The sequence below is a fragment of the Rhincodon typus genome, chromosome 12 (genome assembly GCF_021869965.1).
Source record: "Rhincodon typus isolate 14 chromosome 12, sRhiTyp1.1, whole genome shotgun sequence".
Lineage (NCBI taxonomy): Eukaryota > Metazoa > Chordata > Chondrichthyes > Orectolobiformes > Rhincodontidae > Rhincodon > Rhincodon typus.
The window spans coordinates 52,892,398-52,919,361 of NC_063343.1; the positions used below are offsets into that span (position 1 = coordinate 52,892,398).

The window sequence follows — 26,964 nt, forward strand, 5'->3', positions numbered from 1 at the left end:
TAAAAAGTTGCATTAATGGCCGAACTCACCTCATTAATATTCAGCTTCCTACCATGCCAAACTCGCCAAACAAACTAGACATTGAGAAATCTAGACAAGAAAATCAGAGTGAGTGCCCGTCAACTTCAGCTCACCACTGGGTGCAAGCAGTTACCATGCCGTTTGGTCCCGAACAGCATATCTGAGCATGATCCGCAGGTTCTAGCCATGCACGTGGCTTGTTCATGGATATCGGCATTTGCCGTTTGCCAGCTACCCATGACCATCATGGCACCTCCCCAATCCACTTACCAGGCTCAACCTTGTGTTTCAGGTTGCAGCAGGGATCTTCAAGGACAGGTGCCTGGATCACGGCATGCTGCAGGCTGTGTTTGAGGGCTCGCTCACTGTCTTGATGCTTGTGCAATTAGCACATACCTACATTGTCGCAGCATCCTTGCGTGGCTGTGTCTGTTAGTGCAAGGCACATCAGCCAGAGGCAAAAGCTATTCGTACTGCTGTATTGATGTGTTGTTATGTGCAGAAAGTATAATTGTCGATAGGAAGTTTTTTGTGTGGGGAGCAGTTAAACACCTTGATGTACAGCATGCCGAAACATCAGTTTAATAGCAGCACATGCCAGTTCCCTGAACAGTAAATGCAGTGCCTGTGTATTTACCCAGATGGGCAGATGGAAAACTGAGTGGGGGCTAGTCCTCAGTTCGAGCCAGGGAATTCTGCTGGTTGTCCAGAGGTCCCAGTACAGTCAGTCAGGGGCACAGTCCACATAACAGTCCAATGGCTTGGTCACAGTCACGTGTCCACTTGGGACATTCATACAGGGATCTGTGTGACTGCAGTCCAGGGAGTGGGCAAGGTCTGGCCTGTAGGGCCACCAATTGCAGACAAGGGGAGTTGCAGATTGTCAGATAGGGAGATGCAAAGGCAGCGATTGGGGTCTGGTCAGTTGTTTTTAGGGTCAGCTCGTCGAAGTCAGTCAGGGGTCTGGGGTGAATACAGGCCTGACAGTCTGTCCCTTGATCATTGAGGAGGGTGCACAAGATATTCTGTAGGGGCATTGGCGATATTGGCAAAAGGAGTGTGTTGAGGCGGGGGGTGTGGGGTAGGTAGCAGGGGCATTTGAGGAGGTTGAAACCAAAATGATAACGAGATGGGGGGGAAACTTGGTGTATGGTGGGGCATGCAGAACAACATCAAAGGGGCTCATAAGCTACTGGAGGGGTAATTATTGGCAGTGTAACCAACAGTGCGGCCTCCACAAGGGGAGCATAAAGAAGTAGGGTGAGCATCCTTAAGATGTGATGTTGGGGTTCAGGGGAAAGAGAGGGCACTTGGAAGTGAAGTTCAGTGTGGTAGTTCTCCACATTGGGGGAATGGGCAGAAATGAGCAGTGGGGTAGTGCTAGGTAAAAGGGGCATAGAGGCTCTGGGATATTGCAGGGGGAGAGCCTTGTGACCAGACAGAGTGCTTATGGAGCTCCCCACCATCACTTGCTGTTCCCTGGATGCTGACTAGAACTGAGAAATGACTTGAACAACACTCCGGGTGGACAGAGTCAGCATCACTTTTGATGGACAACAGCATAGAATCCCAGTCTGTCAGAGGTGGTCGTATTGAAGGGGCAAATACATGAAGCATAGGTTTGCAAACTCCATTACATTTAATTTCCAAACACTTCTTTGAACCCATTGCAGGACATGTGGAGTGAACACGCTAATGCATCAAATGTTTGTCAAAGGCAGATTGCACTATCCCATTGGTGCTGACTAAACTAACATTATAATCTTATTGCTGCTAACTTCAGCAATACTAACTTAAAAGGAGGAAAATGCTGAACCAAAGAGCCGCAGAATTTGTGAAACTTTTAAAGGTGTTGAGGGATGAGGGGAATATGGTTGCATTGTTTGTCGTGGAAGTGTGATGATGGACCCTAATGAAGGCATTAGGAAAATGGAATGATTGAAGTGGGTTCTGGATGGGAAGGGGGAATGGAGCGCAGCAAGCTCTCACTCCCTAGGATGTTATTGGATGATTACTCAGCTGACAGAGCACCTTCAAGTTGGCCATGGTGGAGTAGGCGACAAGGTCGCTGAGAGGCTGGTTCTGCAGCCCTGAGCAGGCTAGGAGCGACCCCCTGTAAAGTCTGGACAGTGCTGGATCATCCTCGCATGCAGTGCTGTGCACAATTAGACCTGGCAGCAAGGTGAGGTGATAGAAGCTAAGGAGCCGGGGTAATAGGAGCAGTTGTCCGAGGTGAGGAAATTGAGACGGAAGGAAGCCATCTTTATGGATGACCAAACCTGGCTGCATTGGGCCCTACAAGGCAGATAGGACCTGATTGTCAACCAGTTCCAGTCGATGCCACCATGGATTGTCAAGGTCAATCTGCCAGCATTTGGTTCACATTGTGGTGGCAAACTGCAGCCTGCATTTGTTCCTTTTGGAGATCCCTTTTGGTGGCTGCCAACTAAAGCTCATGGTTGGACTTGTCTGAGTATTTGCCTGTACGTGAGGTTCCCCTACTGGACAATGACTACATGTGGGTGACACTGAGCACTCGGGAAAGAGTAGCAGGGTCTCGGAAGTCAAGACAGGATGGATCTAAAATTAGGTAATGTGCGGCTTAGCACCCAGGGTGAGAGAATGGAGTTGCGTGTGAGAGGGAGTGTCAGCCATGCCAACTGTGTGCTGTGGGTGGCATGGGTTTGAATTCTGTGTCACTGTGCTACCAGTGAGGGACCTAGCCAGACTCTGTGCACCTGGGCAAGTGATGGCAGCAGCTTCTCCAAGCTGGCATGGAGGCAATAAATGATGGTCTTTTGGCTGATATCCACCTGAGTAACAAGCTGTCTTAGGAACAGCATGTGGTAAGAAGAGTCTGGAAGCAGATGCGAAGGGTACCACAGCGGCTGGGTAGATAGTTAATGAGACACATTTGGTAAGATACATTGAGAAAACTTAGGCCTCGCACAAAAATCCCTCAAAATACTCAACATAACTTGCACTTAACCAAAAGCAGTCAGCTTCAGTCCACTGTTTCTTTCCTTCTCACTATTGAAAGGATTTGAATTGCTGGATCTCATTTCACTTCAGAATTTAAAGTCGGTGAGGTAACCTTTTATCATTCTGTTCAAATAGAACAATGCAACCACTCTTCTCCCTGGCTTTTGTATCAAAAAAAGACACTTGACAGTTTTTAATGTGACCCAAACGGCTGTTTTATGAGCGAGCAGATGGAGATGCGGATCCTCAGTTCCCAATTCTGCGAGACTACTGGATAATCACATACGTGGGCAGTTTTAAGAATTTAATTTTACCAAAGAAACAGCAGCGAGCCATTAAGTCCTCTGAGCCAATTCTGTCTTTCTGTAAGACTACATCCAATCAGTTCCATTTAGCTGCCCTTTTCTGCATTTCCCTTGATGCCTTGTGTTTAGTGATCTTTACACCAAAAGGGAATCTTTCTGATTCTACGAGTTTGGCATTTTAGAGAGAGATGAAATTATTAATGTAGCCTTTTGGTTTTAGAATGCACCACGTAAGCTAATGATGTGCTTTCTTACCTACAATACTATTTTTAAAAAAAAAAAAATTTGCACATGGATGCTGGATATTTTATGGTTTAAGAAGGTGACTTTTATTTTCGTAAAAACACACTAATTATACGAAAAAAATTTGGTTATTTGTTGCAGTTTGTAGGACCAAATATTGTACTAGAAATGATGGAGGAAGTGGAAATCATAACAGTTTTTGTAAGAAAAGTAGCTGAATATTGCGAAAAGTAAAACTGAAAATGTAATTGCGTTCCTCAGCTTTATTGCCAGAGAGCCAGCAGAAGCAAATAATGTATGAATAAAGTCTGTGCTTGTCTACAGTTCTTCCAATAGACCAACAACTTCCAGCTGTGCAGGCAGCCATTCTGCTTCTTCCAGATGAAAATCGCGAAGCTCTGCAGACTCTTCTCTTCTTTCTCTGCGACGTTGTGGCTTGTGTCAATGAGAACCAAATGACACCTACAAACCTTGCAGTCTGCCTGGCTCCATCCCTCTTCCACCTCAATACCCTGAGAAGGGAAAGCACTACCTCAAGGTAAGTTTTCGACTTTGTATAAAAGAGAACTTTAACCCCCTGGAGATGTGGAAATAAGAGGAATTTCCGCACCCGTGCACACTTAAAAGGCGTACAATGGGTGATGGGTAGACAATCAATTTTAAAGTGCATGAAGTTGATTTTGTCCTGCTCTTCGGCCAAAATCAAATTACCACTAAAGGGGCAGCAATAGCAGGAGCCTCGGACCTACTCCCCTCCCTTGGGTTAGGAGGCTTTGTGCAATACTATGGTATAAGTGGGGATGTGAATGGGAGAACTGTAAAATAAATATAGACATCATATCATTCTATACCAGGTTATCTCCCAATTAAGTCAATGCACAGAGTCAGGGTTGTTCTATGATTTAATTGGCCCAAGATTACAGCAACTAAATGGATTGTACCATGAACTGTGTTCATGTGCTGACACAGGCCTGTCTGAGTTCCCATTCTGTAATGCATGCTGAATGCTGTTTTCCCCCTTGAGAGAATGTAAGTTTAATCTGCAGTCAAAAGGGGGAGCTTTGAATTTATAATTACAGATAAAGCTGTTCTTTTATTTCTCGAGTTTAGCTTTGAAGGTTCAAAGCCAGGCTGCGAATGGGCTGCTTATCGTCTCCTGATAGCTGTGATTCTGTGCTGGAGTGGAGGAATGTTGCCAGATAGTATCCCTGGAATAGATGTTACACACAGTTTGTGCACAACACTAGATAGCAATTTAGATATTGTTTTCTTTCTCCTCCCGTCTAGGGTGAGCCAGAGGAAGTACAGTCTCGGGAAGCCTGACCAGAGGGACCTGAGTGAAAATCTCGCTGCCACACAGGGATTATCCCACATGATTACAGAGTGTACAAATCTCTTCCTGGTAATGACTTCCTTCTGCACACTGTTACTCTTTTGCTAATCGGTGCTGATTAGCAAAAGTTAATTTTCAATTTCTGTTTTCTATTAATAATTTTTTGTTTCATTCATAATTCATAAACTTGAGTTCCATTGCACAATAATGAAACTGAAGCAAAAATCAAATTCAACACAGATATCAGTCATCTCTCCAAACTACAAAGAATCAGTTTCCCTAGCCTGATGAAAACACATCATCTGATCCCTGGAGCATAGTAAATAATTCCAAAACATCATCTCTTTCCCCACCCCCCAACAACCACCAGCCCATCCCATATTCTGCCTCTTGCATAGCTGTGCAATAATCAATTAAAGTATGATTAAATCTTTCAGTCTGAAAGTTAATGTATAAGCATCACTTCCTTTTTTTGATCCCTAAAAGCTAGGAAGTGTCAGAGTCCTACAGCATGGAAACAGACCTTTTTGGTCCAACCAGTCCATGCTGACTGTAATCCCAAAATAAACTAGCCCCATCTGCCTGCATGTGGCCCATATCCCTCTAAACATTTCTTATTCACGTACTTATCCAAATGTCTTTTAAACATTGTAACTGTACCTGCATCCACCACTTCCTCTGCAAGTTCATTCTACACACAAAACACTCAATGTATAAAAAATTGTCCCTCATGTTTTTTTTAAATCTTTCTCCTCTCGCCTTAAAAATATGCTCCCTAATCTTGAAATCCCTTACCCTAGGGAAAAGACACCTGCCATTCACCTCATCTGCGCCCCTCATGATTTTATAAACCTCTATAAGGTTACCCCTCAACCTCTTACGCTCCAGTGAAAAATGTCCCAGCCTATCTAACCTCTCCTTGTAACGAAAACCTGCTGTTCCTGGCAATATCCTGGTGAACTGGTCGTGGAATTTTTAACTCCCTTTGCTGTATTCTTTTAATACGTGCCCAATTTACTCAATTTTCTGAACTTGACTGTTTGTACTTAGATGTAAAGAGAAAGTAATTGTTTATTTACTATCCTTTCCTGTCATGGATCTCCATGCTGGTAACTTAACTTTTATGATGTGATTAAGGTAATGGCAACTTTTATTTCCTCTCACAGGTTCCTGAGCAATGGGTAGAGCAGTGCCAGAGCTTGTCCATCAGCCAGGATTTCCAGTCTGACTGTGAGGATGGTCCAAACCACTCTGTCTGGTATTTGAATGTGAAGGCTGCGCTGCAGGGCTCTTTACACAACTTGCTGAAGGAGGCGAAAGAGAAATTTAAAGGCTGGATCAGCTGCTGCAGTGTAGAACATGTAGAAATCGCATACAAAAAAGTGAGCAATGATGACGAGAACTCAAGTCTTTCTTTTCAAAAAAAAAAAAAGGTTTTAATTGTAACATATGAAATTCTTTAAGGTACTGGACATAATTGGATTCTGAAAATATATACACCCTGGCAGAAAATTCTGGGGTCATGTACTCAGGATAAGGAGTCAGCTATTTAGGACTGAGCTAAGGAGATTCTTCTCTGGGGGTTATGAACCTTTGCAACTGTGGATGCTTATTCAGTATTTTAAAGATTGATAGGATTTTGGATACTAAAAGTATCCATCGATGTGGTGAAAGCATGCAACGTTAATCCAATAATTTATTGAATGGTAAAGTAGACTTGAGAGGTTATGTGATCTACTCCTGTATCTATTTCTTATGTTAATATAAATGTAATTCAGAGTAGTAATCAGAAAAGGAGATATTAGAGCAAGATGACCAAAATATTTGGTCAAAGACCATAAAATATAGGAGCTGAATTGGGCCATTCAGCCCATCGAGTCTGCTCTGCCATTCAATCATAGCTGGTATGTTTCTCGACCCTATATTGCCTTCTGCTGATGACCTTTTGATCCCCTTACCAATCACGAACCTATCTATCTCTGTCTTCAATGCGCTCAATGACTTTTCCTTCACAAAACTCTCTGGCAGAGAGTTCTATGCATTCACTACCCTTTGACAGAAAACAATTCTTCCTCCTTTCAGTAGTAAAGGATTGTCCCTTCATTCTGAAGCTGTGCTCTTGGGTCGTAGTCTATTAGTGGAAACATCATCTCCATGTTGTTCTATCCAGGCCCCTCAGTATTTTTCCAAGTTCAAACAGATTTCCCTCATCCTTCTAATTTTCATTGAGTACAGACCTAGATTCCTCAACTGCTCCTCATTTCACAAGCCCTTTATCCTCAGATCATTCCTGTAAACATCTTCTGGATCCCCTCCAATGCCAGCACATTGTTCATTAGATATTGGCCCAAATGTGGTCTGACCAGAGCTATATACAGCTTCAGCAATACTTTTAATCTCTTGTATTCTAGCCCTCTTGAAATTAATGGTAACATTGCATTTATCATTCCCAACTGCCAACTGAACCTGTGTGTTAACCTTAGAGAATCCTGAATGATGACTCCCAAGTCTCTTTGTGCTTTAGATTTCTGTAGCCTTTCCCAATGTAGAAAATAGTCTACACCTCTTCTTCCTACCAAGGTGCATGGCCTCACACTTTTTCCCACATTGTATTCCATCTGCTACTACTTTGTCCACTCTCCTAACCTGTCCAAGTCATTCTGCAGCCTCCTTTCTTCCTCAACACTACCTGCCCCTCCATCTGACTTTGTTGCAAAGTTTGCAGATGAGATAATGCCCTCAGTTCCTTTGTCCAGATTGTTAATATGTAATGTGAATAATTGTGGTTTTCTTTCAATGAAGGGCTTTAAAGGATGAGAATAAAATAAAGGGAGTAGTGTATTTTTTAGGGAATGCCACAAAATGGAGCTAAAAGTCTGACTGCCAAATGTGATGAGACTGATACTTGGCCAGAGGAGACAAAGGAACAAAAAGATTTGGAGAGGAATCATGTTTGCAGGAGGTGGTAAAAAACCATCAGAAAAGACAGGGGAATGAATATTGAGTGGCAGATAGCAAGTCACACATACATTTCCATTCATGAAATGATTGAAAAGCAAGTGTGAATAATTGTGGCATTACCTTGGTTGGCCTCGTGTGAGAGCAATTGTCATCTGGAACACCTTTGCAATAATTTATGCTGGCCTGACTAATTTCAAGTGTTGCAAAATAACTGTCTTTTAGGTCCATTTGCATAAGCATTTGGATTAATAATTTTGGAAGTCATTTGGTACTACTTTTGAGCAGCGTCAGTCCTGTTTTTTATTTTGTTGAAACTATTTTAATTGAAATGTCAAATCTTGCGATGTTTGAGTTCAATCACAGCTGCCAGATGGTAATATGATCCACTATCAGAATGAATGAGGGTCAGGATTAGAATGCCCAGACTAATTCTAATATTAGCTTTCACTATGAAATATTTAATACCTTAAGCATTCAGATCACCCAGATAGATCCTGAGAAAGTTTTTTTTTATGCTGACTACATTGTTGTTTTCTATAGATTGTATTAAAGAAGTACAATTAATGAAATTCTATTCCCCTCCAGCCAATCTTGAATAATGCTGGGTCTGGAGTTTTAGAGCAGTGTTCTGACTGTCTGTCTAATGTTGGCTTAATCTAACTTCTCCTTCATCTGGTATATCAACCAGTTTTAAAAAAAGTTCAGATCCCAAGCAAACCATTCTTGTGGTCTTCTGGCACAAGATGACAATCTGTCCTGAGTGCCCAATTTTTATGCTTTAGATTTGTTCTCTAATGTTATTTTTACTTTAACACCAACAAACGTATTGTATCAGGCTTGAATGGATTCGGTTGCAGGTCAGATCTGGCTCTGAGTGACATGCTGAGCTGAGGTGTATCGTGTTTTCTTCTGGATGGTGATGGCATAGTGGTAAGGGCACTAGACCAGCAATTCAGAGGTCCACACAAATGTTCTGAGGACATGGGATCAAATCCCATCATGGTAGCTGGCGGTATTTAAAAATCAATGAATGAATCTGAAATATATAGCTAGTCTCAGTAATGGTGACCATGAAGCTAGCATCAGTACTGTATAAAAGTTAATAAAGCTCATTCTGGCTCACATTTTCTTTTTGAGAGGAACGTCTGGTCCGGTTTACAAGTAATATATTTGATCCTTTTAACTGCCGTCTGAAATAGTCTAGCAGCCACTCAGTCCAAAGGCAGTTAGAAATAGGCAGCAAATGTTACCCTTGCCAGTAACACCCAGTTCTTGTGCAAGAATAAAAATTAAACACTCCTATCTACTTAAACATAGAAAGTAGGAACAGGCTATTCAGCCTTCAGTATGATCATGGCTGATTATCCAAACCTGTTCCTACTTTCTCCCCACTTTCCACATTTGCTTTTCTAATTGATACATAAAAAAAATTGCTGTTGTAAGTAGGAAGTCTATTTGATTTTTGTTTTGTTTCCCTTAATCCAGGGATGTTGTGAATCTATGCCACTGGATAGAGACTAATTAACCCTGCAAGACCAAGAATCCCAGAAAGGAAGGGCGAGATTTAATGCTTCCTTGCCAGTTGGTTTGAAGTGAGGCACTCATTAATCCACAGGGTCTACCTCCCCGCCCCCGCCCCCGCCCCCGCCCCGCCCCGCCCCGCCCCGCCCCAATTACACTATTGGTGGGGGGAAATCTGCATCCATGAGTTACAAATGTAACAGCCTTAAGTGGCTAATTGTCAGAAGTTAAATGTGGCCAAATTTAACCAACGATGGATAAATGGTATGTGGCTGGCTTGATGGATTTCCCTGCAGGGACTGGTGCCAGGCAGGGGTGTGACCCTCCTGAATTGGCCCTCAGGGGCCACCAGAGATTTTACCCCTAGACTTTAGCCCACTTAGGTTGCCATGCCCATCTGCTGACAACTCCATGACCACCTCAATCCCAACCCACTCCTGTTTCTTGCTAGGCCTTACACATAAATCCTGATCCATTGCCACTTGAGTCTATCCCAAGCAATTGACAGACGGCCAACAAATCAAAAGCTTTAGTTAACTGGCTTTAGGACAACTGTTGTTCCCCTTGCTGGGTTCTCCCATTGTTATTTAGCTGATTGAACCAGTGATTCTGATGCCTTATGTCGGCATTATAGATTTAATGATGGCATTTGGCATTGATGATACATTATTCTAACTTGAAGTCTGTCATTGATCGATATTTTCAGGTTGATGATAACCATCCGTTGCGGTTATGGAAAGTATCTACTGAAGTGGACAAGACACCAGAGGAGATTCTAAAGCATTTGCTTAGAGAGCATCATCTCTGGGAGAAAGACCTCCTTCAGTCAAGGGTCATTGAGAATCTGGATGATGAGACTGAGATATATCATCATACTATCAGTAGTGCATTCCCACATCCAGCCAGAGATTACAATGTATTGAGGTGAGCTCCAATGAGTTTCTTTCAAAATGTATACATGATCCTGTATTAAAAATGTACATTTCAGTAGTTTCCTTGGAGACTATTCTTTGCTCAGACTTCGGAACTAAAAGCGGTGCTGTCATGGGAAACCTGATTTCTAAAATTGTTCATCTCGTAAGCGGTAAATTTCTGCTTAACAGTTCACAAAAACGTCTGCAGAATTTGCTGTGTTGTTATAATGGAACTGGCCTATGGCCTTCTCACTGCAACTGTTTGGGTCCAGAAGTGATCACCAAGCCTGCGTTGGAATGTCTGTGGAGAACGGACAGAAGTACTGGTCATGGCAAACTTGGATTACCTGCCTAGATGTAAAATCCTAAATTGTGGATTCATATACAATTTTCAGGTGAAGTAGTTACAGGTCAAAACGGCTCCCAATATCTCACACAACAGGTACTTGCTGTGATGTACCGCAACAGAAAATTTCCATTAATAACAGCCCTTTAACAAGATTCTTAAAAATTCTTTCATGGGATGTAGGTGTCACTGGCAAGGCCAGTGAATGTGCCCATCAGTAATAGCCTTTTGACAGTGATGATGAGTTCCTTTCTTGAAACACTGTGGTCCAGCTGTTGTAGGTACATGTGCTGTTAGGATGGGAGTTCCAGGATTTTGACATTGTGAAAGGAATGTTCATTCTTTAAAAAATGACAGTTAAATTTAAATATTTGTGCTGCTGTCCTGATCCTACTCAAAATATATTGAGATACAAATTAACCTACAAATTAAATCGTAGAATTGTGCATCATGTTTTTGATTGCAGATGAATTTCTGATGTGCTGTGGAAGTTCTATATGATACTTTAACTGGATACGGGCCAAATGCAGGAAAATGGGATTAGTTCAGTTTGAGAAACCTGGTCAGCCTGGACGGGTTGGGCCAAAGGGCCTGTTTCTGTACTGTGTGACTCTATATGGTTTTATTTCATTGCAGGACCTGGCAGACAGACTCTCAAACAGGAACGTGCCTGTTAGCTGCCACTAGCGTGGATGTTAAAGAAGCTCCTTTACTAGGAGTCCGAGCAAATGTGATCATATCCCAACATCTCATCGAACCAATTGGAGCAACAAAATCCAAGCTCTCTCATGTCTGTCGAATAGATACAAGGTAAATGGAAAGGATTCAGAGTTGGCTTGGGTGCTGTGAGCTATTCAGAGATTCTAAAAAGTTTTTTTTTGTCTTTCAATTCTAGAAAAGTCATTACAAATTAATGTTGTGGTGTTTATATTGCATCAATTTTCAATTGTATGTGTTCTTTTGTGGCAACTCTGGAGATTAAAGAATCATATAAAGTTTACAAGGGGATACCATTGGGCCAGGGTGTTCATGCAACTTTTTGGAGCTATTCACCTTGATGGTGAGACAGAGAGAGAGAGCACTGTTAAACAAGGGTGGCATCTGTGCAATAGGACTTCGGTATAAAAAATCAGGTGAAGAATCGCTTTTGGAGTTGATGAAAAATAGTAACGGAAAGAGGTCAGTGCTGGGAGTGACTCACTGGACCCCTGATGGTAACTACAATGTGGGACGAAGTGTGCAACAATAAATCTTGGGTTCTTGTGATAAAGTGATGGCAATAATTGTGCGTGACTTTAATCTGTATATAAACTGGAAAATTGGATTGGCAGTAATAGTCTGGTTAAGGAGTTCATTGAATGCTTTCAAGATAGTTTCATAGAACATTTTGGAACCAAACATAGAGCAGGTAATATTAGATTTGATCTTGTATGATGCAACAGGATCGATTAATTAACCTGAGTTAAGGCACCCTTGGGTGGCAGTGACTACTATATGATTTGATTATTTTTTGTATCTAGTCTGAAAGGGTGAAGATTGGGTTCAAGACTAGTAGTTCAACCCTAAATAAGGGTAACCATGTGAGTACAAAGGCTGAGCCAATTGAAGTAAATTATCTTTCTAGGCTAGGGAATAGCTCAACAGATGTATAGTGACAGGCATTTTAAGGAGATATAGGGGGAATATACTTATTCTGAAATAAAGAATTCTAAAGGGATGACCCACTATCCATGGAATGTGAAAACAAATAGCAAAAGTTTCTGCAAGTACTTTTGAAAGGAAAAGCATAAGTGAAATGAGTGTTGGCCCTCGAGAAAGTGAAAATGAAGAGTTAATAGTAGATAAGAAATGGCAAATTAAACAAATAAGTATTTTGCTTCTGCTTTCACTCTGGAGTGTATAACCATTATTTCAGTAATAGCTATAAATAAGGTGGGTGGTGGGGAGTGGAGAGAGAAACCTAGTGAAATCACATGGGAAGGAGAACTGAGCAAACTGTTGAGCTGCAGGCTGACAAGTTTTTGGATTCAGGTGGACTTCGTTTTGGGCTATTAGAGGTTATTGATGAGGTGGTAGATACAATGGTGTTAATTTTTCAAAATTCTCCAAATTCAGCAAAGGTTCTATCAGACTGGAAAGTAGCAAATATAACCCCGCTCCTCAAGGAGGGAGGGATGCATGAGGTTGTCGGGCGGTTAACTCCATGTTTGTCATGGTGAACCTGTTAGAATTTCTAATTAAAGACATTACAGCTGTGCACTTGGAGAAACTTGATGTAATTGGGAGGAGTCAGCATGACCTCATCAAAGGGGAATCTGCCTTTAACCAATTTTATTGGAGCTCTTTGAATGAGTAACATGTGCTGTAGATAAAGGGGAATCCTTTGCTTCCTAGAAGGTGTTGATAAGGTGTCATGTTAAGGGTTATTATGGAAAATAAAAGCACAAAGAATAGGAAGTAACTTTTCAATAGATCAGAGATTGGTTAGCTGAAAACTTTATGTACAAATGGGTTTTTATTCGATTGACAGGGTACGATGAGTAGAGTCTCACAAGGATGTGTGCTTAGGTCTTGCCTTTTTGTAATTTGCATCAATGACTTAGATGAGACCAGTGAAGACTGGGTAGCTAAAGTCACAAGTGACTAAGATAGATTGGAAAATATGTTGTAAAGAATTCATAGGTTAGACAGATGTAGGTGGGTTGAGTGAATGGGCAAAAATGTAATAGATGGAAGATCATGTGGGACAATGTGAAGTTGCTCACCTGGGGAGGAATGAAAATGCAAAGTATTAATTAAATGAAGAGTAATTGCGGAATTCCGAGGTGTAGAGGGATCCAGGAGTTCCAGTGCATGTTTTGTACCTACAATCAAGTAAGGTAATGAGATGCTATGTTCTATTATGAGAGAAATTGAACATAAAATTAGTGATGTTATGCTTCATCTATGCAAGGCAATGATGAGGCCATATTCCCAAATATTGTGTGCAGTTTTGGTTCCCATATTTAAGAATGCATTGGAGATGGTTCAGAGAAGGTTTATTAGATTGATATCTGGATGAACAGATTAATTTGAGGATAGGTTGGTCAGACTAGGTTTCTTTTCCTTTCTGTTTACAACAGTGAGGTGTGAACTGATTGAAGTGTATAAGATCCTGAACTGACTTGACAAAGTGGATTTGGAAAAGATGTTTCCTTCTGTGGATTAATAGGAGCACCGTTTTAAAATTAGAACTTTTTCGTGTAGGTGAGGAGAGAGGTTTTTCCAGGATTGTGCGACTTTGGAATTCTCCTGCTCCTGAAGATGAGATCATTAAATACTTTTAAGGCAGAAATGCATACATTGTTGTTAGAAGAGGGAAGAGAAAGTTTTGAACACGCGCGCACACACACCAGCCGTGACCTTGATAGAAGGACGTTCTGCCCTGAAGAAGATGCTAATGACCAGATGCACCATCAGAACACGATTTAATCACTGGCCTGACCTTGAGAAACACACATCTGAATGGGTCCTTGAGAATCCTATGAATGGTAACATTGTCACCACAAGGTGCATATGTTTGCTTAGTTGGGCCAAATTAAACTCTAAATCCGTAATAGATTTCACGGCAATAGCTATTTGATGTAGCTAGTTTTTGACACCGTCTAAGTGTTGAGACTAAAGTTGTTCCGAGATTACCAAGAGACTGCCTCGATGCCAAACAACCAAATTCCAGTGGTTCATAAGACCGTGATTTATACGAATACCCATTAAGTCATGTCAAAAGCATAGATAATCAAGAAATCCTCACCAGAAAATAACACCCACATTGTAGTAATACTGACAGGTCTAACATTGTTACATCAACCTTTTAGATGAATGCCTTGACAATTCAACGATCATGTGCGTACTGAATGCAATAGATCAATGGTTGTACAAACTTTGTCTGCCAAAGAGTGGAAATGTGTACTACTTTGTCTGATAATGAAATATCAAATTGTAGGATGCTTAGTACAGAAACATCAGATGATTCAGAAAAATGCAGAATGTTTAACTCATTGGATGGAGAGTGTTATAACCAGTCCCCAAAGAGGTTCCCCAATTTATGGTCCCAGACAGGATACCCCAAATGGTTTAGGCTCCTGGGTAAGGATAATTTAAATTACCAATGATCCTTTCTTTTCATATTTCAAAATCATGACTGCCCACAAACATACAGGCAATTCCTATTTTATATTTTGTAAAACTGACCCTATTTTTGGAAGGATTTTGTAGACTTCATAAGTTGACTCATACACCGCAATCCACTGCAACTTTGCAGTTTAAACTTCATCCTTGTATAGTAGATTAGTCTATCTGTAACTGTTGCATCTGATTTTTTTTGTTTTTTTAATGAGCATGTGCATGAACCATGCTTTGCAGGACATCAAGTTTGTTCTAATCTATTGAAGACTTTTAAACAGTTTACCAAGAGATGTGATATAAATGCAAACTGTTGTTTTAGAGGACTAGAAATTATGATACAAGCCAAAATATAAAGCCTTGCCCACTCATCCTGTTGTCCTGGTTTCTTGCAGAGGACGAACCCCAGAATGGTACAACAAAGTATTTGGCCATCGCTGTGCTGCTGAACTCCTCAAGATTAGAGACTCCTTCACAGTACCTGATGCTGAATTACGGGAAACAAAAATTTGAAACAATCATGCTGTTCAATTATATAAGTTTTGATCAACCCAACAATACTGTGTAAGTGCCATTCAGCCATAACTGGCATATCAAACCAGCAACTGCAGTGGTAATGGCAGATGGAACTGGGGACATTTGGACAGTGCAAACACCCAAAGCAAACTCGCTCAGCTCCTGATTTCATGGGGGTGGGGGGGTGAATGTGTTGGGGTTGGGGAAAGGAAGGTGGGCTTTGAAAACGTACTAATGCACATCACTAATAATGGGAGTTTATAGGTCATAAATTTTGCTATTGAAATTGTTGTAGTTTGGTCAAATAAGTTCTGCATCCTCATCATAAGCATTTCTTCAGTACCTTTTTGACATGTAAGCATCATTTTGGCTTCTGCAAAGGAAGCTGTAGACTGGCTGGAAACAACATCCATAGCAAGCTGTTAACTTGCAAACAACAGGTGTAACGAGCAGCTGGTTAGTTGCTATGCGTGTCATCAGCATGCCAACATGCAAGTACTGGGTTCATCAACACCTCACTAAGGAGAAAGTGAGATATCTGTAATGGCAGAGGCCTGTGAAAACACTTATCTTCCATTCCTACAAAGATTTTTCAATTTCACATTTCAGGGCTGCTGGTTTCTTAACAGGTCTTTACCAAGGTTACTTATAATAAATTGGCTTTCAAATTCTCTTTAAAACTCTGGCACTGTAGGTCAACAAAACACAGAAAAGCAAAGGCTCTCTGTCTCTACTTGAAAAATGATAATCTAATTATGAGCCTCTTCAATAGAAAAGATCCACTGTACCTGTGTGTGGTCACCTGATTGTCATAATGCTATCCTAACTGGTTTATGATGCAAATCCTTCTTTCATTCTGTATAAATAGAGAGGATGGCAGTGAGTGCAGTCAAATAATCATGACCACTCACTTTGTTATTTTACCATTTTATTTTAACTGATGTTCGGTGTGCTATGAGGGGTTCATAGCCCAATTTATTAACTTCAAAATATTTTACTATCTCATTGGCTGCTTAATTTCTATTGTCATAAAATCTGCATATGACTGATTTTAAACAAAAAAGGAAAAAATGCTGGAAAATACTGAGTACTTCTGGCAGCACCTGTTGAGAAATGACTGGGCTGCTTTTTACACCCATCAGTGGACTGAAGGCCTTTTTCTGTTCCCCCCACCTCCAGCCCTTCACATGTGATTGGCTGGCAGCTGTGTGCAGCAGTACTTTCTCTTACCTAAGAAGTGGCAAACTCTCCTCAAAGCCATTAAAACTAGTCCAAGAAATTACTTTAGGGCAGTAATCTATACCACGGGTGATCTCCCTCTTCAACATGTTAGCCAGGGTGGTGGGAGCCACATTTCCCCAACAAAATTTAGCCTAATGTTTCAGGTCTTGACCTTTTCTTTGACCATCTGAAACATTAAGTCTGTTTATCTCCCATTCCTACCAAACCTAAATTGCCAGCATTTGCGATATTGTACTTTCAAAGCTAATTCTAACTTTGTAGCGCAACTTCTCCCCAACTCTGAGATTGCTACAAGGAGGGTGACAATGTCTTGGCAAACTGCATCAAAAACAATGGCCAACATGACCAGAAGCTTTCTTAATTGTATAAAACTTTACTGATGAAAAGGAACTACCAAACTAGTCAACAAGCTGACAATTGAATTAAAAAAGGGAAGATTTAATTTGTGGTGTGGAAGTTGAGCTAAACCAAAATGAGAATTGTATTATTTCATAGAACGTTTGATTTACTTCTACTGAAACAAAATTTTCTAAATGGTAGTTTTAAGTTTCTATATTGTATGGCCTTTGGCAGATTTTGTGCTCTCTCTTTGGTGACAAGGGAAAGCCTAAGAGTGAGTGAGAAGATGGAAGGTCTTTCTTCCACTTTAACCATACTAAGTAATTAAAGAATTTGGGACTTGTGCTACATCGTTCAAGCAAACTATCACCAGTTTCTGTATCAAAGGAACAACTGATTTTTTTTTTTTAAATTTGGCCAACTGTGACTAACCTGGTTCTTCATATTGCTGGTATTTACTATTCAGATTGCACAGGGCACATCTCCGTGTAATTGTAACAACTGGAGTGCCCATTTTACCAAGTTAAAATTAACCCCATTGTTCACTACTTCAGTTTTTAAGAAAAAACAGCAAAGAGTAATGATGTACACCTTGAAATAATAGGGCTAGTCACCTATACAAATGATGATTGGCAGAGAAAGATTGGAAAGAACAATGATGCTGAATGTCAAATAGGACCAATTGTAAACTAAACAAATCTTCTGCACCAGTATTGATTACATTCCTATTCCTTGCAACAAGTATAACAATTTTACATTTTTTGGTATCACTTATTAAAGATGTACAGATAGTACTCCAGATGGTAACTTCAAGGATACCTGAGCTGTTGATCACTTTCAGTTGGTATAAGACCTGTCTTTCAACATGCTGGATTTTGTTTTTAAAAAGTTGCAGCTATTTATGTTGTGTAACATTTGATTTTATTAATAATGCCAAGATTAAGGAAATCAAATTACATTTTTATCTATTTATGTGCATCAATACATTTTGTACTTTCATTATGTAAATATATTTACTGCATCATAAATTCAGTCCATCAGCTTATTAAATATGTAATGATGAAAGCAACTGTCAATATCTTATCTCCCTTTTGTCTTGTCTGTCAGAGTAAGATTACATGCAAAAACACCATGTTTCCCCTCCTGTGCAGTTTCTTTGCCTTATTCAAGGTGTGAATAGGGCAAAAGAAACATGTTGTGCAATACAACATTAAGAATAAAGGGCCAGCAATCAATTACTTTCAAAATGGGACTGGATTTTTAATCAGCACCTAGACCATAGACTCTGTTTTAATGGAAATGGGAATCAGGGTTATACAACAGTTGAGATCACTTCTGGAATTGTTTATAAACTGTGAACAAATACACTATTCACACTTCTAATGAGAAATCACTTTTCATCAGAATTGAATTAGTGTCACCAGACTTGAGATGTTAACACAGCAGGTTTGGTAGCATCTGTGCCAAGACAGCAGAGTTTTGCCAGCAATTTGTTTTTGTTTCGGATCTCCAACTTGTTGTTCCATGTTAATTCCTTCATGACTTGTGGGTTGCACTGATCAGGTTAGCAATGACTTGGAAATGGTAGTGTTGGTGAACTGCCGCCTTCAATAAGTATAGTCCACCTGGTATCCCTATACCCACATCTAGAATTTCAGGATTTTGATCTAGTGCCAGTGATTTATTGTTGTAAGTCTGAAAGGTGTGTAGCTTGGCTTGAAACAAGTGGTGGTACTCTCCATGTTTTTTCTGCGAAAAGTGGTGGCTAAATGTGACCAAATCTATTCATTTGAAATAAGGGTTGCTGTTAGCATTCCTGCTATATTCCCTTGCAACATCCAAAAGGGGATGGCATATCTGTAACAAAAATACATGTTCTGTTTGAGAGTATATAAAGTCTGGTACAGCTGCAATTTTGCTTACAGCAAGATTACTAGGTGAAATTAAATACACATTGAATGAGATGATTTTATGTTGGTACATAGTGGGGCGAGACACAATGAACATGTTTTTTTACTGTAACCTTTTTATTTAAGATGTATAATTGAATCAAAAGATTATGAAAGCAGTGGTCACTGTAGCAAAATTACATCTTCTCAACAGGCTTGATTCCCAGGATAGCAAAACTCTTTGCCATGACAGCAGCAGTGGCATCGCACAGCAGCATCCTCCACATGTTCACTTTTATAACATCACCTGAATGAAAAGGAAACACATTGTGTATAATGGATTTTCAAACAGGTTGAATAATCAAATACTGCAGTTAGATCCTAAAAGAGCCCACTGATCTGCATTTAGCCAGTGTTTGTTATTGTCACTGTGGCTGTAAGCACCACAGAAATCTAAACATGATCTTTCAATATTCATCTTTTTGAAACAATAAAAAAACTGGATTGCTGTAACTGAAAAAGAGATTTTTGCACCTTGAAAATCTCATGTATTGTACATTGTTGAACTGAGCAATATAATGTTGGCTTTTTGGAAACAATAAGAAGGAGAATTTGAGAGTGAATGGCATCAAGCATCTTTTGAGTTAAGCCAATTTATGCTAGGCACTGATTGGTTAACTTTCATTACTTTTTAAAAAAAAAAGCTCCAAGTACCAAGAGGTAGCACAGTGTGGAAAATATGCAGAGGCTCCAGACAGCAGGCATCTCTCGCTATCTCTCCCACCCCCCACACACAGAGACAAAACCATGAGCGCTTAAAAGAAAGAATTCATTAACACTGAAATCAATGTCATCCCACAGATGTGTCACAGCAATGCAAAAATAAAAAAAACTGACAGGAAAATAACTTTCCATCTTTAAGTCTGGACTATTTATCCTGTATATATTCTTTTCCAGCTATTGTTTATCGTTAAACAGTTTGTTTGTGTTGTGTTTTCTGGGTATGTGAATTTCAACGGGGTATAGTTTAAGATGCATAAATTAGAAATCCTTTTCACTAGCTCATTAAAGTGTCACAATAAGGCTTTTTTAAAAAACCTGGTATGAATTTCTTTTGGTGGTCTCATTGGGGAATATATACTTATACATTTGGTGACAGTATGTGAAACAGTGGGGCATGATTACTGGTGCACATTTCAATTTTCCATTTTATTGAGGAGTTGATACTTTGACCATGAAAAAGTGGTGAAATCTAAAACTACCCAACATGCAAAAATGTAGTTTAACTTACCAGTTTGCCTATCCTTCTCTACACAGTAACAGTTGTCATAGAACTCTGTGAAGGTTGTGGCCAGTTCAAAGAGGTAGTCGCAGAGGGTATGTAGGTATAGGTCATCCAGGATTTTGTTAATGATTTCTGGGAACCGCAGAATGCATTTACCCAACTTCCATTCTTTGTCATGATTTAGCAGGATGGTTGTTTCTCTAGCTGCTTTCTGCAAGGTTACATCATCAATGTTTGCCAGTCGGGTTATGGATCTAGAAAAGATTTTACATGTAAAACTAAGATGGTGAATACACTTTGTCATCTTCATTAATCCACTGCATAATGAGAAACCCATCTGATTTTCTTTTTCTGTGATGCACCACACCATCAATTTAGCACTTTCAAATCCATTCCATGTAAGACTTGATAAAGGAGAGTGCCAGTGTTAAGTATGGGACAAATTCAGACCTACATGTGACAGTATATTTAAAAAAAAAAAACTAGTAGTATCAAAAACCACAGATCTTTTGAAATTACTGCCCCATTGGCATGGTAGATTACCTATTCTTAAATCCATAGGATTCTGTAATATGTTTATTGACTCATCCATTAAACTTGCTCTGCAAGAAATCAAACAAGTCTGCTGCTTTCCATTCTATGATGCAATAGGGTTAACTCCAATATTTAAATAAAATCCTTTTATGTACCTCCAAGTTTAATCCATGTGATCCATCAAAGGTAGCAAAAGCATGAAGGGGACCAATACCACTGAATGTATTATATCCTAACTGACATTTCATGACCGAACTGGGAAAGCAAATTTGAGTCATCAATGTTCTGATTTTCCTGAAACAGGAGAATTCATAGAAGTTTTAAAATGGAGACCTGATGGGCCTAATAGGGAGAAACTATTTGCTCTGGCAAGGTAGTGATGGATAACTAACTAAAAGTTGTGCCTAAAATAGGGGACATGGAAATAAAAATAGAGGAAAAACAATCAACATTAAAATCTAGGTAGGTTCACGACATGTGAAATTGACAAAACAAGGAGTTAAAAGAAAGACCAAAATCTCCTTCAAGGTTAAATTGGATTAATATTTGAAACAGGGAAAGCACAGGACTGAAGGATTACTTTCTGCATATGCCACCATCGAACCAATATTGTTGGATTCTGACTTGCATGAAGTAATATGGATCTCTAGCGGCTGAACTCTAGAATTGCAGCAGCACAATATTCCAGATCTACAGCTGTTTTTTTCTTTAAAAAAAGAATTGCTGATCGGAGGTTTGTTTACTGACCACACCTTGATGGTCCTGAAAAATATGATGATTGGCCACCTTTTTCATCTATTGTGGATCATTTGGTGCAGGTTCTTCCCCCAATGCCATTAGCTAAGGAGTTCCACAATTTTGGCCCAGCAATGATCAAGAACAAATAATAAAGTTCCCAATCAGTAGGGTGACAGACCCGGAGGTGCTCATGTGTCAACCTCTCATCCTTTCAGATAAGCAAGATCATGAATTGGGAGGGTGGTACATTGCATTCTGTTGATGATACAAGAACACGGTGACTCAGTGGTTAGCACCCCTGCCTCACAGCGCCAGGGACCCGGGTTCAATTCCACCCTCGGGCAACTGTCTGTGTGGAATTTGCACGTTCTCCCCGCGACTGCGTGGGTTTCCTCCCACAGTCCAAAGATGTGCAGGCTAGGTGGATTGGCTGTGCTAAATTGCCTGTAGTTTTCAGCGATGTGTAGATTAGGTGGGTTATAGGGGGATGGGTCTGGGTGGAATGGTGTGGACTTGTTGGGCCAAAGGGCCTGTTTCCATACTGTAGGGATTCTATGAACAGATTGTGGAGAGAGCGAAGGTTTACGCTGGTGGATAGGATCCCAATCTAGTGATACTTTGTCCTAGTTTCGGGCTCACATGTTGGTACAGCTGTAATAATGTAGATCATATTGTTGGTTTCTACCTAACAGATTGTGAAAAGGCATACAGGAGCCAGAAAATTGATTCACTCACTGAAGAATACCCTGCCTTTCACATGCCACAGAATTGTCCAGCTGAGTTTGATTAATGAGGGAAGAAATTTGATGATGGTAATGCTGTTGAATATCAAGCAATGATTAAATTCTCTTCTTTGAAATGGTACTTTTTGCCTTTCACTTTCCGTTTTGTAGCCCAAACTTGAACATTATTCAGAAAATGCTGCAGGTACGACTTTGATTAGACAATACTCCTAATTCTGAACTTAAAGTAGACATAAAGTCATTAAGGAACACCTACCTTCAGATGCTTTATTAGACACTGCCTTGATGAAACAACAGAGCTGAAATAACCTTCCACCTTCCATTATACAACATATACCTCCAATTTAAGGAAAGTTTTCTTTGACTTCAATTTTATAAGGCCTCTTGGATGTCAGTCATAGATATCACATTTTATTAAGAATATTGTTTACATGAAGTGTATCTGATGGCTTTTTTTTTGTCAAAAATAGGCCTTTGAATAAAGTTAGAACAGCTAAGACAGAACTAAAAAATATTCCTATTAAATATTGAAGTGGTCAAAAAGTTGGCTATGTTATTGTAATTACTAGAGAATTGTTATAATTGATATTCCCTCTAGTTTCTCCAACTGCTCTGAGGACCTTTGAGGTCTGTACTTGGCAGCGGCTGGAGAAGCTGGAAGTGAATGCTGCTTGATGTTTGTGGACCCTTGGAGCGCCGATTGAAAGCTGTTATGGTTAGTTGGGTTTCTGTTTGTAACAAGTCAGTCTTCAGATAAATGTGTTCTTTATTACAGAAGTTTCTGCAAATGAGTGAACTTTCAAGAATAAACATTTTTGAAAAATGTATCTTCACAACTAACATGAAATAATGTTGAGGAACTGCTCTTACAGATCTCCGAGAACCTCTAGTGGTACAAACTAAATACTGAAGCCTCAAATGTAACAAAACAGACACACAAAATGCTAGAAAAAACTCAAGTCTGGCAATATCTGTGGAGAGAAAATTAATGTTTTGAGTCTAATGTGACTCCTGTACAGATATTATATATTATGCATATTACCACTGGTGTGGCAATGATAATGGAAACTGCTGAGTTACCCAGGGAGCTGACAAACCTGACCATATCTTAAGAGTAACATGTCTTCAGAGGTATCTCACCTGATTCTAGTGAAGGCGTACAACAAATAGGCTGCTGTGTTTCCCCTGTCATCCAACATTTTATCAAAGGAGAAGATATAGTCATTGGTCCTATTATGAGAAAGGTCAGCATATTTGATGCAGCCAAATGCAACAGCTTCCTTTGCTGCCTTAAGCTCATCAGGTGTCAATACCTATACAAGGGAGGAAAAACAAAGAATAACGAGTTGTGTATACTTCATGTCACAGAAAGCCATTCAGCCCAGGGATAGAAAAACTGACAAACTGGAACATAATGAAGTTACAGAAGAAAACAAGCCAACAGACTTGGTACATTTTCTTCCACTTTGCCTGGCTGTGCTGTTTTGACTTCAGATTTTCCTTACACTCTGTACCACCCCACATTTTCTCTCTTTTGGAGAGCAATGGCTCAGTGGTAATATGGCTAAATAATTAATCCAGAAACTCAGCTTATGTCCTGGGGACCTGGGTTCGAAGCCTGCGACTGCGCGTGGTGGAATGTGATTTAACGATAATAAAAAAAATTGGAATTAAGAATGCACTGATGACCACAAAACCATTGTCAATTGTTGGGAAAACCCATCTGGCTCACCAATGTCCTTCAGGAATGGAAATCTGCCATCCTCATCTGATCTGGCCTACATGTGACTGTACAGTCACAGCATAAATGTGATTGACTCTTAACTGCCCTAAAATGACTGCTCAGTTATATCAATTGCTACAAAGTCTCAACAAAAAAATGAAACTGACAGACCACCTGCCATTGACTTAGGGCAGTTTCTGTTGTTGTCTTTTCTGGTACCTGTCAACCCTGCAAAGTCCTCCTTTCTAATATCCAGGGGCTACTGCCAAAATTGGGAGAGCCGTCTCACAGACTAGGCAAGCAACAGTCATACTCCTAGAAACATACCTTATAATGTCTTAGAAACCACCCTCCCACTGGCGGAACAGACTCGGGAGAGGTGGCAGCTAGTGTATATAGTCAGGAGTGAGTTGTGCTGCGAGTCCTCAACTTTGCCTCCGGACCCCAGGAAATCTCATGACATCAGGTTAAACATAGGCAAGGAAACCTCCTGCTGATTACCATGTGTTATCCTCCCTCAGCTGATCAATCAATACTCTTCTATGTTGAACAACACTTGGAGGCAGTAGGGTAGTAAAGGTGCAAATGTTGGCATTTTAATATCCACCACTAAAAGTAGCTTGACAGCAGCACTACTGATCGATCTGGTCAGGTCCTAAAGGGAATAGCTGCTGGGGTGGGTCTGTGGTAGGTAGTGATGGAACCAACAAGAGGGGACGACAGTATCGATAAGAGTGACCACTGCACAATCCTTGCAGAGACGAAGTCCTGCCTACACACTGAGAATACCCTCCATTGTGTTGCATGGCACTACTGTCATGCCAGATGGAACAGACGTGAAACTATTCTGAGCATCCATGAGGGGCTGTTGGCCATCAACAGCAGCAGAACTGTAACACCATCTGCAACCTCATGATCTGGTGTATCTCCCAATCAACCATTACCATTAAGTCAGGGAATCAACCCTGGTTCAATGAAGAATGCAGGAGGCCATGCCGAGAGCAGCATTAGGCTAAGGTGCCAAACTGATGAAGCTATCAAACAGCATAAACAGCAAGTAACTGAGCTAAGCGATCCAACAACCAATGGATCAGATCTAAGCTCTGCAGTCTGGCCACATTCAGTCATGAATGGTAGTGGACAATTAAGCAACTCAGTGGAGATGGTGGCTCCATAAACAGCCCACCCTCAATGATCGAGGAGCCCAATACATCAGTGTAAAAGATAAGGCTAAAGCATTCACAGCAATCTTCAGGCAGAAGTGCCGAATGGATGGTCCATCTTAGCCTCCTCCAGTGGTCCCCGGCATCTCGGATACCAGTCTTCAGCCAATTTGATTCACTCCACGTGATATTAAGAAATGATCGGAGATTCTGGTTTTTTATTGCAAAGGCTATGGGCCCTGCCAACATTCCGGCAATAATACTGAAGCCGCTGCCCTAGCCAAGCTCTTCCAGTACTGTTCCCACTGACATCTACCTAATAATATGGAGAATTGCCCAAGTATGTCTTCTACACAAAACACTGGTCAAATCCAATTTATCCACTTAATGCCCATCATTCTACTCTCAATCATCAGTACAGTGATGGAAGGTGTCATCAACAGCGCTATCAAGCAGCATCTGCTTGGCAATAATCTGCTCACTGCCAGGGCCACTCAGCTCCTGACCTCACTGAAGCATTGGCTCAAACGTGGACAAAAGAATTGAATTTCAGAAGTGAGGTAACAGTGACAGCCCTTGATATCAGTGGGTATCAGGGGGAACTCTCTGCTGATTGGAGTAATACCTGGCACACTGGAAGATGGGTGAGGTTATTGAAGGTAAGGCATCACAGCTCTTAAGAAATTTCTGCAGGAGTTCCTAACAATAGTGTCCTAGGCCCAGTTATTTTCAGCTACTTCATCAATGACCTTCCCTTCATCATAAGATCAGAACTGGGGATGGTCATCAATGATTGCACAATGTTCAGCACCATTCACGACTCTTCAGATACTGAAGCAATCCATGTTCAAATGCAACAAGTGGCAAATAACATTCTCAACCTCACTTTCCTGTCTGTTCCTGAACACCTAACTGTAGCGTGTAACTTATCTCCTGACTCTCTAAAGCCTGTCCACCATCTACAAGACACCGGTCAGGAGTGAGATGCAGCATTCCCCACTTGCCTGGATGAATGCAGCTCCAACAATATCCAGCAGCATCCACTCCCTCTACCACCAAAGCTCAGTAGCAGCAGTATCTGTGTATCATTTACAGGATGCACTGCAGAAATTCACCAAAGATCCTTAGAAAGCACCTTCCAAACCCACGACCACTTCCACCTCACAGGACAAGGGCAGCAGTCGATAAACGAGAACACCAACACCTGGAAGTTCCCCTCCAAGCCACTCACCATCCCGTCTTTGAAATATATTATTGTTTGCTGTGTATCAGTGTTGCTGGGTCCAAATCCTGGAAATTTCTCCTAAGGGCATTGGGGTGAGCCTACAGCGTGAGGACTGCAGTGGTTCAAGAAGCAAGTTCACCACCATCTTCTCATTAGGGACAAGCAACAAATGCTAACCAGCCAATGATGTCCAAGAGTGAATAAAAATATATTTTATTACACTTACCACTTCAACTATTTACTCATTTCCTTTTTTAAGTACTTCACTGGGCATTCTACTACCATAGTCATGTATGTGTCTTTTTTATCCCCTGCTTTTCTGCTCGTTTGTATTTGTTGTTTTTCATTTCTTATAATTGCTCAGCTTTTATTTTGTCCTGTTCTGATAAAAGAGTTAAAGCATTACCTTGATCATCCCTTCCACTGATGTTGACGGGATTCAGTTCTTACAAATATTTCCAGTTTATTTAAAATAAAGCTTCCATGGTCTTGCTTTTCCACACCTCTGCAACCATTCCACATTTGAACATCAAATCACATTTCTTTCACCTTGCCACTGGCAGTCATGATAATAACTGTTTAGACACCGAGCTCTAGGATTTCTTCTTTAAACCCTTTCATGCAACATCCTTTTCTGACCCTTTTCACAAACTTTGGGTCACCTACCCTGATAGCTAGCATTTTGGTTCAACGTCAAATTTTGTCTCACGATACCACTTCTGAAATGCCCTGGGACATTTTGACAGCACAGTGGCTCAGTGGTTAGCACTGCTGCCTCAC

General features: G+C 40.6%; 2 protein-coding genes across 5 annotated transcripts in view; one reads left to right on the plus strand and one right to left on the minus strand.

The window, feature by feature from the left end:
- The window catches only part of si:dkeyp-23e4.3 (rho GTPase-activating protein 7), a 158,173-nt gene extending 142,671 nt beyond the window's left edge, over window positions 1-15,502 (plus strand). For 3 of the 4 annotated variants that reach the window (XM_048603460.1, XM_048603461.1, XM_020512219.2), the window contains exons 9-14: window positions 3,876-4,089; window positions 4,839-4,953; window positions 6,051-6,266; window positions 10,073-10,290; window positions 11,263-11,436; window positions 15,183-15,502. In XM_048603460.1, coding sequence (XP_048459417.1) covers window positions 3,876-4,089; window positions 4,839-4,953; window positions 6,051-6,266; window positions 10,073-10,290; window positions 11,263-11,436; window positions 15,183-15,300 — 1,055 coding nt within the window. In that variant the 3' untranslated portion in view covers window positions 15,301-15,502. The remainder of the gene's footprint in view (window positions 1-3,875; window positions 4,090-4,838; window positions 4,954-6,050; window positions 6,267-10,072; window positions 10,291-11,262; window positions 11,437-15,182) is intronic. The other variant, XM_048603462.1, reaches the window with a different exon arrangement.
- A 3,388-nt stretch (window positions 15,503-18,890) lies between these two features.
- On the minus strand, window positions 18,891-23,776 carry LOC125484505 (arginine--tRNA ligase, cytoplasmic-like). Its single transcript, XM_048603465.1, has 3 exons — window positions 23,214-23,776; window positions 20,065-20,312; window positions 18,891-19,080 (listed from the first exon to the last, which is right to left on the minus strand). The coding sequence occupies exons 1-3, from the start codon at window positions 23,270-23,272 to the stop codon at window positions 18,971-18,973; spliced, it is 417 nt and encodes a 138-aa protein (XP_048459422.1). The 5' UTR covers window positions 23,273-23,776; the 3' UTR covers window positions 18,891-18,970.
- Between the last annotated feature and the right edge of the window lie 3,188 nt (window positions 23,777-26,964).